Source organism: Equus quagga, chromosome 8 (genome assembly GCF_021613505.1).
Source record: "Equus quagga isolate Etosha38 chromosome 8, UCLA_HA_Equagga_1.0, whole genome shotgun sequence".
Taxonomy (NCBI): domain Eukaryota; kingdom Metazoa; phylum Chordata; class Mammalia; order Perissodactyla; family Equidae; genus Equus; species Equus quagga.
The window spans coordinates 40,856,993-40,869,990 of record NC_060274.1 but is presented as its reverse complement, the minus strand read 5'-3'; the positions used below and the strand labels follow the sequence as shown (position 1 = coordinate 40,869,990).

Genomic DNA, 12,998 nt, shown 5'->3' with positions numbered 1-12,998 from the left:
CTTTTTATTTTTGAGTTGTAAGAGTTCTTTTTAATTCTAGATAATTAATAATTGTCGGATAATTTGCAAATATTTTCTCCCAATCTATGAGTTGTCTTTTCAGTTTCTTAAGAGATAATGTCTTTTGAAACACAAAATGTCTTAGTTTTGATAAAGTCTTATCTATCTACCTACCTACCTACATGTTGCCTGTGCTTTGGGTGTCGTATCTCAGAAACAATTGCCTAAGCCAAGGTCGTGAATATTTACACTTTTGTTTTCTTCTAAGAGTTGTGTAGTTTTAGCTCTTACATACAGGGTTTTGATCTATTTTGAGTTAACTTTTGTATAAGGTATGAGAGAGTGGTTGGACTTCATTCTTTTCATGTGGCTATCCAGTTGTCACAGTCTCATTTGTTGAAAAGACTGTTCTTTCCTCCATTGAATTGCCTGGCACCCTTGTCTAAAATCAACCAACCAGAATTTTTCATTCTGTTCCATTGATCTGTATGTCGGTCTGTATGCCAATACCACGTTGTTTTGATTATTGTGTTTTTGTAGTAAGTTTTGAAATTTTTTGTTTCCTTGTTCCTCCGTTACTGCTTTCTTTTATGTGAAATAGATATTTCCTAGTGTCATATTTTAATTCCCTCATTTTTTGTTTTGTTTTGATTTTTATTATATTTTTTGGAATTATTTTCTTAGTGTTTGTCCTTGGGGTTACAGTTTACTTCAGATTAGTTAAACCAACTTAATCTCAACATGTACCAAAAACTGGCTCAGTATAATAACCCTTTGTGCTCCGCTCCTTTGTATCTTTATTTGTGGTTTATGCTGTTGTTTTTTAAATCAGAAGAGAAAGGGAGTTAATGCACGCAAGATACACTTGTGCTGTCTTTCGTGTTTATCTTTACCAGGGCTCTTTATTCTTCCTGTGGATTCAAGTTACCATCAGTGTCCTTTCATTTCAGCCAGAATGACTCCCTTTAGTATTTCTCATAGGGCTTTTGCAAGAAAAGATAGGCCTGTTAGGGATGAAGTCTCTCGGGTTTTGTTTATCTGGAAATGCCTTAATTTCTCCTCCATTTTTGAAGGATAGTGTTGCCAGATATAGAGTTCTTGGTTGACTTTTTTTCCCCAAATAGCCCTTTGAATACTTCATCTCACTGCCTTCTAGCCTCCATAGTTTCTGATAATAAATTGGCTGTTATTCATATTGAAGATGCTCTATATGTGGTGAGTTGCTTTTCTCTTCCTACTTTCAAGATTCTCTCTTTGTCCTTGGCTTTTTTGACAGCTTGATTTTGATGCATTTATGTCTTGATGTCTTTGAGTGTATTCTACTTGGAGTTCATTCAGCTTCTTGAATATGTAGATTAATTTTTTGGTCAGATTTGAAAAGTTGTCAGTCATTATTGTTTCAAGTATTCTTTCTGCCCTTTCTCTCTTTCTTCTCCTTCTGTAACTCCCATTATTCCTGTGGTGGTATGCTTAATGGTGTCCCTCAGGTTTCTGAGCCTTTGTTCTTTTTTCCATTCTGTTTTCTTTCTGCTCCTCAGACTGAGTAATCTCAATTGACCCATCTTCACGTTTGCTGATCTGTTCTTCTAACTGCTAAAATTTGCTTTTGAGACCCTCTAGTGGGTTTTTCCACTTCAGTTTTTTTTCAGTTACTTTTGAATTCCAGTTCTTTTTTTTCTCGTTTTGCTGAGGAAGATTCTCCCTGAGCTAACTTCTGTTGCTAATCTTCCTCTTTTTGTATGTGAGCTGCTGCCACAGCATGGCCACTGACAGACAAGTGGTGTAGGTCTGCGCCCGGGAACTCAACCCAGGCCACTGAAGTGGAGTGTGCTGAACTTAACCACTAGGTCACCAAGGCTAGCCCTCCTTTAGTTCTTTACACATGGTTTACTTTAGCTCTTTGATTATATGTACAATAGCTGATTTATAGACTTTCTACTAAGTCCATGTCTGGACTTCCTCAGGGACAGATTTTATTGATTGCTTTTATCCCTTGTATATGGGCCATCTTTTCCTGTTTCTTTGTGAGTCATGTAATTCTTTGAAAACTGGACATTTTAAATAACAGTGCTTCAACTCTGGAAATCAGATTCTCCCTTTTCCCCATGGTTTGTTGTTGTTGATACTTTATCTAGTTCTGGTTTGTTTAATGACTTTTTTGACCTAATTTTTTGAAGTCTATGTTCTTTATTGTGTGCTGCCAGTGAAGTCTCTACTTAGTGAGCTTAGTGGTCAGCTAATGATTGGACAAAGTTTTCCTTAAACACCTGGAAGTGAGAAATCTTAATAAAGATTTAAAGTCTTTTCCAAGGGGCTCCATGTACATGTTGGGGCATGCCTTTGACACTTAATGCAGCAGTTGAAAATTCTGCCAATATAAGCTTCACTTTCTGCTCATACAGAGTCTCAGGTCAGCCAGTGGTGAGAGCTTAGGGCTTTTGCAGGTTTTTCCTGAGCATACACACAGCCCTGTACATTCATATGTCCTTCTAGATTCCTAGGAATATTTCCAAGTGTTTCCAAGCTTGCACAGATATTATATTCCCCAGCTTTTCCTTTTTTTCCTTTTTCTTTTTTTGCCTCAGCTGTTATCTACCACCTCAGTGAGCTGCAAAGTTAAAACACTTGCCTGTAATTGTTTTCAGCAAACACTCCCTGGGTAAAAGGCTTTGCTGAGTTTGGTCAAAAACAGACAAGCTTACAAGTGGGATCTTCCAGGGAACCATCACACAAGCCAAATAATGACAGTTCCTTGGGAATGAAACTTTGAAAGAGCTCCAGCTCCCTTATGCTTCCTCTGATGGCTGCCAGGCTACACCAAGAATACGGGCTGTCAAGGAGCTGGAGAGTTAGAATGGGTCTAGAGTAAGTTAAAATGTCACAAAAAAACCTCATTCTTACAAAGATGCAGTCGTTTTTCTTGCATAAACACTTCCTGGGTTCCTGCAAACCTTTGGTTAGTTTTCAAAGTTCAGAAAAAGTAGATACTGGCAGTTTTTACCAATGTGCTTATTACTTTTTTGGAAGAGAGCTTTTTTGCACGTCTTTACTTCACCATTTTCTCTAGCATCCTTTTGAATCGGAATTTCTTTTGTAGTTTTTTGTTTTTCTGGAGTTTCTCTCTCTCTCTCTTTTTAACCTTATCAAAAATAGTACAGTGTCATCGTAGCCTAAGAATTACCCAGACCTTCACTAGTTCTATGTATTGTCTAGAAATTACTTTCTTCCTGGAGACCCCTATCCTGAAGCCCTCTCACCTATGACACCGATCTGGACTATTTTCCAGTTGTGCTATACAGCTCCCATTCTGGAACTTCCTGGCACTTCTAGATTAAATTCCTGTGTTTTGCATCCCTGTTGGATCTTCCTCTTTCTTTTTTTCTACTTTTATTGAGTTACAATTGACATATAACATTGTATTAGTTTCAGATGTACAACATAATGATTTGATATGTATATATATTGTGAATTGATCGCCACAATAAGTTCAGTTAACATCCATCACCTCACATACTTACAGATTTTTTTCTTGTAATGAGAACGTTTACGTTTTACTCTCTTAGCAGCTTTCAAATATAGGATACGTGGTTAACTGTAGTCACTATGATGTACATTAATTAGATCTCAAAAACTTACTCATCTTACAACTGGAAGTTTGTACCTTTTGACCCCCTTCACCCAGAATCTTCCTCTGTTTTGCTTGTTATCCTCATTTTTTTTTTGGTATAGCCTCCAGTAACTGTCTCAAAATGATATGTGGTAAATACAGGGTTCTTGAATGTCGTAAAATGTAGTTATTTTAACCTTTCGCTTATTTCATGGGTTGGATATGGATAGAATTCTAACTGTAAAAAAATTCTCCCCTTAGAAGATTGAAGGCGTTGTTCTCTTGTCTTCTTACGTCCAGTGTTGCAGATTCTAGAAATCTCTTCCATTCAGCTTCTTTGTGAGTGAACTTCTTTTTTCCTTCTCTTTGGAACTTTTGAGACCTTATTTTAAATATTCAGTGTTATGAAATGCCAAAAGTTTGTGTAAATCATCTTTCATTCTGCTACAGTGGGTCCTTTCCATCTGAAGGCATGTTTTTCTTAAGCTCTGAAAAATCATCTTCTTGCTATCACAGTTTCTGGAATGCTGAACTGATTGCCTGACTTGGTCTTTGTCTCTACCTTGATTTCTTTGACTTTAGCTTCCAGCCTTTCTATCGAAAATTTTATTTTAGCCACTGTGTTTTTAGTTCTAATCATTTTTTCTTTTGTTTTGTCTAATTGTTCTATTTCATATTTTATTCTGGTTTTATAGATACAGTACTTCTTAGATCTGTCTGAGGATATAAATTGGAAATATTTTCCTTTTTTCCTAAATAGCTCTTTAATCTATTTTTGTTTTTTTACCTAAGTCTTTCTTTTTCATCCTTCTGGTCTTCCTCATAGGATGCAATCCTTAGTTCCTTGTTAGTTTTTTTAGTAAAAAATTTTTTTCCTTATTCTTTTGAGTATGGGACAGTGTTGGTGGTTTTCTCCATTATATGTCTGGGATTGACTCTTCACACCACTGCTGAGAGCTGACGGGTCACCTGGTCAGCTTTACTTTACAGCCTGTGGGGCTGGGCATCCACACCAGTCCCCTCAAACTGCTGGTCAGTTTCTTTGGAGCAGTGCCTTTGTAGCACACAGTGGGTTCCTCTCCCTTCTGATGGGGCTTCCACTGACACGTTGTCCTATGGACTGACTCTTGGCTGCTCCACTTCAGCCCTGTGTACCTGCTGTCAGCCCGCTGGAGGCCCCTTGCAGCTGTGAGCTCCCAGATGCAAACTTGTCACTCATCCCTGCTGTGTACTCTTTCCCCATGCTCCTCCCCTTTGTCTCCACAGAGTTGTTGAAAGCTCGTCTGTCCCCGCCTCCTACTTCTTCCCTTGTGTTGTCTAGGCTTTTCTCTTGGCGCTTTGTTCCTGTCATCTCTATGGGTCACAGAGGTTGGGAGATGAGCCTGTTCCCAGGGTGACATCTTGACCTGGAGCTCCTGGAAACATTTCCTGTCTGGTTCCCCCTTGGTGCCCTAGCTCATTCCCTGTTGTGCAAGAGATGAGCATTGTAAGAAGCATGCCCAAATTTGGAGATTATCATCTTATGTAAAGCTGGCTGGGAGGATTTTATTTGTTAAAGTGAGCTTGCTCCTGAGAGGCCAGGAGTGACGAGCCTCGACCTGCTCTGTCAGGTGTTCCCCACACACTCGAGTTCATGATCTGGGGTGTGCTGGGCTGCTGACATGTTTGCTGTTGGACGCCGAGAGTGAAGCTGGGTGGTGCCCGTGGCTTTGCAGAATCAGCCAGGGAAACAGTGAATCCTCCCAGAAGTTGGGTGCGGGTGGAGCTGTGGCTCACAGGATGCCCCCAGAGCCTGCATATGGATGCAACGTGCATGGTAGCTTGTCCACCCAGAGGCCACTGTGCTCTGTGGCAGCTCTTTTGTTCCCTTCTCTCCTCCATCGCATACAGTTAGGATTTCTTGTTTTACTCTGAAGCTGCCTAACGGTGGCAACTCCGGAACATCATCCCTCCCCTTTCCATATTTTATTTGTAGATACTTAAAATATAGGTAGGTTACAGTATCAGATTCCATTGACAAATATAAGCTCCAGTTTGACAATTCTGAGGCTTTGAGAGTTTCTTTTCAAGCACTTTATAAGCATTTAATGAGCACTTGCCAAGCAACGTGGGAGGGCCATCTCCAACCGGTTTTGACACCATGTGCCTTTAGAAAGGCCTAAGCTCTCCTCTCCAGTTACTGTTAATTTAACACATACTTGATGCAAATACTATTATAAAAATATGTTTATATTATAAAACACAGAGATTTTAGAACTTAAAAAGAAGTGAAACAAAATAGAAACAAGAGTTCTATTTTTTTTCCTTTTCCGATTACTGATCCAATGAACCCCCTGGGGCACACGGGCTTTGGATCCTCCTGGCTGGGGTACATGTGTGAAGCAAGCACCCAGCCTAGCGGCTCCCAGTGCAGTTGTAGAGACAGATGCGGGAGAGCAGGGAAGGGGCGCTGCCGGCGCAGGAGGAAGGAGACTGCCCAGCACAGGTCACAGAGGAGAGGTTAGTGAGCTGAGGCTTGTAGAGGCTGGAATTCCCAGGAAACAAAGACAAAATGCAAAACTAGAGGACCTGGCCTCACTCTCCTGAGTGAAAGCTGAGCTGTGGCCACAGAAATGGCACAGTGGCTCATGGAAGGAAGCCGTGCAGGACACGCGGCCACTCAGCGCTGTTGGGCACGTTGTCCAAACAGCAAGATGAGAATGGAGGGGTGCATATCCCTACCACTGTGTGCCCTCTTGCCTTCCACCATGAGAACTGGGCTCCTTTAACTGGAGAAGGGATTTGGGTGGAAAACCAGCAGTTTCCACAAAGCATTCCACGTTACCGTTACGCATGTCAAAACAGATCTTCTAGTGCATTTACTTGAAGGAGATGGTGATGCATAGGCTGCTTCGGATGTAAATTGGTTGGTAGGATTTTCTTCACTCAGAATGCCTGGTGACCCCCACGGACGGTCTTGCATCTTGTTCTCCTGCAGTGCGTAGTTAGGCACCTTGCAAACCATCGTCCCCTCCCATTTTGGAGTATGTTGGTCAACCCTTCCCACATGAAATGATTCTCTTCTGCTCTGTTCCAGGTCTCGGTGGCCCTCAGCAGCAGCTCCATCCGGGTGGCTGTACTAGAGGGGAATGGGGAGCGTGTCCTCATGGAAGGAAAGTTCACCCACAAGATCAACACTGAGAGCTCTCTCTGGAGCCTTGAGCCTGGGAAGTGCGTTTTGGTAAGTGTGGGCCTCTGCGCAAGCTCCCAAGTGGCCTCAAACCTACCGTGATGCTTTATACCCAAGGAGTAAGGACATTGATTCCTCCTGTTGGGGCAGAGTTTCCTTTGTGTTTTGCACACAGCTTGGAGGGCACATGCATGGTCCTCAGCCGACTGTCACTCCTGCATCTGCAGCCTTGGCTCCTCAGGGTCCTACTGCCTGGCTGTTTGAGGTGGGTCCTGTCTCACAGAGAAACTCGAGTGCTCGAGTGCCCACGCACAGACCACATGTGGCTACCACAGAGGAGGTGCTGGCGGGGGGCCATCCCCAGAGCGTGGCTGTGCTCACACGGAACATGTCCCCTCAGTCCCAGGGGCTTCTCTCCAGTGATTTGGTTACATCTAGGCCAAAACCAAATAGGTTAAAAATGGAAAAACAGTTTAAATTTCATGGACGCCAGTCTGGAGGATGCAGAGTTAATAAATTCAAACAGACAGGCTTATTTGACAAAGTGGATCTCAACTGGCTAAACTAGCTGAGGGTGCAGGGTCCAAGCAGAACTTACATATTCCGCTTTCTAGAATCTTTGAGGGCTCCATCCTTCCTCTGTCAGAGCCTTGTACCTGGTCAGTGGGCACTGCCCAGGGAGGCTTCATACAGCCAAGGGAGCTCGACATGTGAGTTCACTCGCTTCCTCTTTCCGCTAGCTGGGATGCCTAACCAGGGTGAAAGGGGCAAGAATGAAAAGAAAAACACCAAGTCTTTGGACAAAAAAAAACCTCAGAATTTTATTCAGTTGTGTTCTTCATATGTGCAAGCCATGCAATAAGGAAAGAAAGAAACGTTTCTTTCAGTTTCATCAAGATCCGCCTCTCTTTGGGAATAGGTGCCTATGGGCTGGCTGGCCTGATGCTGACCAACAAGGCCCATGGGGGCTCTGTTCTGTCTGCCCTCAGCTTGCAGGGACATGCAAAACCCATGGAACAGAGAGGATTCTCTCAGTGCTGGGGTGGCTGGAAGTATTGGTGCGCCTGGAATCCCCGAGCACACACAAGGTCCCCTAAGCATGACAAGGACACCAGGGGGCAGAGCATGGGGCCAAGTTTGCCCAATTCTCATTCTAAACCTTGCTCTGTTGGACCTCCCATGCTCTTCTGAGGTTTCTGCTTCTCTCCGTGATTGTGTGACAGTCATGACACTCTCCCCCTTGTCCCATCACCCCCATGCCTCCCTACCCCCCCAACACACCAGAACTATTGCCCAAACTGTGGCCACTTGTTTATATCACCAGGTGCTCTCATTTGCAAACCCCTCTACCCCGCCTCCTGAGATTGCGAGAGTAGCCAGCAAGAGCCAGTGGCTGGCAGCTCGCCCTCTCCAGGTGCAGCTTTGACAGCTCAGGTAGCCTTATGGAATGTGGACCCAAGATCCTGGGTGCCCTGTCATCCATGGGCCTTGGACCTCCTGTGTGAGGTTGATTGACTGCAGTGCAGTGCACACAGTCCCGGCGGGTAACTGGTTACACTGCGCTTCCGTGAGGGATGCTTCTGGGAAGCGTTTGCCACATGGGCTTTCTTGGCATTGCCTTCAGCTCTGTAAACCTGTGTGCCTGCCTGGGACATACCTGCCTGCCTCGTCACTGGCCTCTGAAGGTCCGCAGTGCTCTACTGCAGTTCGTCAGGGTTATAATCAGTGTACAGAGGATTCCTTTTACTTTACTTCTGTAGAAACGTGATCATTACTAGGTAATGCACCTCTAGGGATTTCCATTGATAGTCGTGGTGCTGACTTCTTCATGGCTGATCCAGAGCCATGTGTGTTTTGTATACTTGTGTCTGAATGTGGATATGGCTTGTGACCAGAGCATTAACTCCTTGTAATTACGGCCCCCATTTATTGAGCACACTTTGAGCCAGGCTCTGTGAGGTGTCTGGTAATGCTGTTTAATTCTCCACAAGCTCGTTTTACAAGTTGAGAGGCTGAGGCTCAGAGAGGGCAAGTAGCTTGCCCAGGGGTGGAGCCAGACCCCGAACCCAGAGGCTTCCCATTCCCTCCCTCTCCTCTTTCTAGCTGAAAGGCGCCCTGAGAGGGCAGGGAGCGGGCTGGGGGCTGGCAGCGAGTGCCTCGCAGTGTGCCGAGGGCAGCCTGGGCGGGTAGGCCAGGAAACGTGCATCGCCTTCTTTGCTGACCTTGCTGACATGGCCTGAGTGAGTGGTCTGCAGCTTAGTGGTCACGCGCCTGGGCCCTGCGGTCCCCACATGTCCTCCTGTGGTCTAGGTCCTGGCTGCCTATTAGTCTTGCAGGTTGCTTTTGCCAGGCACCTGCTGCTCGAGGAATTATAACAAAGCAGAAGTGGCTGCGGGCTGAGATGCACCTGTCACTGGCTGTGCGCGCGGCTTTTGGGTGTTCTCTCCCCACTAACCCGGTGGAGTCCACGTGAAAACTTCTCTGGGGATTCCGGGTGCTGCACAAGTTCTTTCCCACGGTCCCTTAGAATTTTGATCTTCAGTAGATGGCATCACATTTCTAATGCAGTTTCACTACTTGTAGAAAAAGAAGAGGAATTATTTAGAGCAGTATATCCTCTTCTGGAGCTTTCCCAGCAGCATAGCCCCTGGCACACCTGGTGTTGCACCTTTTGATGGATGCGGAGCTGCTCCCCTTCTCCACTGCCTCCCGACCACGACCTCTGCTGCGCCAGTGCCAGCTCGTCTCTGTGACTGGAGTCATAATACACTCCGTTGCTATTTACGGAGCTGAAGGTTTGGTGTGTTGTCAAGTTAATTATTTATTTATTGGTGACATTCTGGGCCACGTATCCGAGATGATATTGTAGCTCAGTGAGTACGTTGCTTTGATGTGTGAACACCCCGTTTGCATTTGCTGAGAGAAACAAGCCCTGCTTCCCTCAAGCCTCTGGAGTTGGAGCTTTTGGTCGCTGAGGTCAGCAGGCCTACCCTGTGCCTGAGCCACACTCACTGGCCACGTGGCTTTGGTAATCACTGTGGCCTCTCAGGGTCTCTGTGCCTTATCCTTTCGACCAAGACTGAGAGCTGTGGTTAATCCATAGACGTTTGTTTGTTGGTTATTGTTCAGTGCCAGGCCCTGTGCTAGGCTCCAGGGTGACTGAGGAAAATAGTCAAGGGCGCATCTCCCAAGGGCTGTGGTGGGCTAAAAGGGCCCCCAGATGTCCTTGCCAAGCCCTGGAACCTACCAATGGGACGGTTTTGGGGAAAAGAGTGTTTGCGTATGTATTAAGTTAAGGATCTTGAAATGAAGAGATTATCCTGGATTATCCAGGTGGGCCCTAAAAGCGGTGACAAGTGTTCTTATAAGAGGAATAAAAGAGATTTCACATAGAAGACGCAGATAGAGGAGAAGCGAAATAAAGACCGGGCAGAGATTGGAGAGATGCAGCCTTGGAACCTCCAGAGGGAATGCAGCCCTGCGACACCTCGATGTCAGACTTCTGCCTCCAGACGGAGAGAATAAGTGTCTTGCTTGAAGCCCCCAGTGTGCAGCGCTTTGTCATGCCTCCCCCAGGACTCTAGCACAGGCCTCATGTCACAGGATCGTTGTGAGGGCCACGTGGGACAAGAGGGGTGACCCTAGGGATACCTGTCACCTCGCCGGAGTCCTTGGTCCAAGCCTCTGACCTCCCAGCAGGCCGATGCAAATGTGCCGCTTACTTTCCCGCCAGCCTTTCCTCGTTGCCCAAGCCATGGATCCACATCAGACACACCCCGACAGGCTTTCAGAGCAGGCAGGGGTGGCAGCTAAAACCGGATGACAGTTCTTGCCTCCCTCCCTCCCACGCGCGAGAATGTTAAACGAGGCTTCTTGACTCTCAGGCAAGCTCCTTTCTTGGTTACTGAGATGTGAAATCAACACCCCCACCCCCCAGGCCTCTTCTGTCCCAGAACCCCGCATCAGCTCACTGTCCTCGTTTCTCCCTCCAGGTAGGGCTGACGGCCCTCACTGCTGTGGGTGGCTGCAGGCCTCAAGGCCCGCCAACACGGTGGTTTAGACATTCGTAGCCATATGTGAGGTGAAGCCAGTCCCCACGTTAACGTGATCCACATGCAGGTCATTTAAAATTGGTGCAGTGACTGCAGAGTGTGCACAGCCCTTTATCGGCTCAGCCTTAAAGCTCACTCAAGTGTGTGTGTCTGCTGCTTGAACCTATGTTTCTGTACAAGCTGCCTCTCCCCCATTTAGAGTATTTCCTTCAGTTACAGTTCTGAAAGTAGAGTGATAGGCTGACTGTATCCTTGGTGGTTTGCCAGGGGCTCTCCCAGAAGGGCGCCACATTTCTGTGGTGTCACTAGATTCCCATGTGCCTACTAGCATTGGGCTTTTTAACTTGTCTTTGCTAACATGTGCATTCCTTCCACTTGTTTCTTTTGGTTTTCTGGTGAGGACATGCGTCTCTTTATGAAGTGGTTCACTGTCTTCGCTTCCTTGCTGGCCACTCGCCCCTTCCTGGCCCTGGGAGGCCATTGTTATGGATTATGCTTCTTCAAAAATGCAAGTTAAATTACGTTAGAATTTTGACAAGAGCCCAAAGCCTGAAAACTAATCCATGAAATAAAATGTGAGCCCTTGGCCTTCAGTGCTCACGTCTCCCAGGACCCTCGGCGTTTCTTAAGGTGGTCAGATCCTTGGGTGCTCAGTTTCAAGCAGGGACGTGCTGAGGTGTGGGATTAAGAGAAGTAGGTGGCCTCAGGCAGCATGTTTCATGAGCGTTCTGGAGAAGTCACCCGGTGAACAGAAGGAATGTACCAAGCAGGACCAGTGGACCATGCTCCCAGGGGACAGAGCATGCATTCCCTCCGACCTGCGGTGGGGAGAATGGAAATGCCACTCGGTCGTCTCGAGCTCAGAATATGTGGGAGCTCTCCTGCCTCCCAGCCACACCCACACCGCTGCCATGTTCTGTTTGTCATACAGTGCTTTAATTTTTAAGCTTGAAAAAAGTTGACAGCGTAAAAACCAAGAGGTTGCTCATAGCAGTGCTGCTTCTGGTAAGCCCTGACAGGTCAGTGGTCTGACTCCGGTCCACATTCTCCCTGCAGAAGTTCCTGGAGCTGAGCAGGTTTCCTGTCGTCTTTCCCCGTCGTCTGTCCTTGTTTCAGGGCGCCCCCAGAAGCATCATCCCACAGCTCTCACGGACGTCTCCTCGGCCCATACTTGATCCCATGGGTAACTGTGAGGAGCCGTCGTCCTCGCTGGGCACATTGCTTCCCTGAATAGACACGAGGTTCTGTGCTGAAGGAAGGAGAGAGATATAAATGTTAGTGAGTCATCGGCACAGGTTGGGAGTGCTGAGGTAAGCTGATTCACATTGAGTTCAGAGTTTCTTTGAGGACATTTTTGGAAAACTGTTCACCCAGCAGTCTAGTGTTTCCCTCTAGAAGCTGATTCTAGGTCTGGGAAGTGGGTCAATAAAAGGAACCTGGAGGAAGGCCAAGGAAGGGGACCGTGTCACCAGGTTACAGCGACCACCCCCAACTGACCAAGCTGGGACACTCTGAGCACCACATAATCAAGAATGGGAGTGAGTGAAAGCCATCGAGACACTAGGCATCCAGGAGTCGGTGATGATGACTGAGGAGTGACTGGCCCCATCACAGAGAAGAAGCCCCCTGCCAGCCAGTGCACAGTGCCTGCTGGGGCTAGAAGCAGTGTTTCCCTGCCATCGTGTGAAGATAGGATCAGGGAGGAACCCCTAGTGGATGTGGCTGCGGGACATCATGCCTACAAGTGGGACACCCAGGGAAGGGCACAGCGTCACCTGTACAGCATCCTGCTAGGGCTGCTTCCCTGAGTTTAATGAAGAGGAAACACCAGACAAACCCAAAAGGATGAACGGTCTTTGGAAACAAGACAAAGGCTGTGAATTTTGCAGATGAGAGGGGACAGGACCACTAAAATGTGGTCAGGACCCTGGACTGGATCTTGTGCAGGAAAGAAGATGAGCTAAAGTTCTTGCATTAAAGAAATTCCATATTCTCAGGAACGAGACTCCCACTGAAATATTAGGGGTAAAGGGCCAAGATGGTTCAGAAAAAACATCACGTGATTTCCTATATATTACACATATCCTCACACACACAATGAGAGTGTGTGCAGACACAGGTGATAAAGCTGAGGTGGTTTATTATATGTTATACATATCCACACACACAC

General features: G+C 46.3%; 1 protein-coding gene across 1 annotated transcript in view; it reads left to right on the top strand.

The window, feature by feature from the left end:
- The window catches only part of NUDCD3 (NudC domain containing 3), a 94,769-nt gene that overhangs the window by 72,200 nt on the left and 9,571 nt on the right, over window positions 1–12,998 (top strand). Inside the window, exon 4 of the mRNA XM_046669125.1 lies at window positions 6,684–6,827. Coding sequence (XP_046525081.1) covers window positions 6,684–6,827 — 144 coding nt within the window. The remainder of the gene's footprint in view (window positions 1–6,683; window positions 6,828–12,998) is intronic.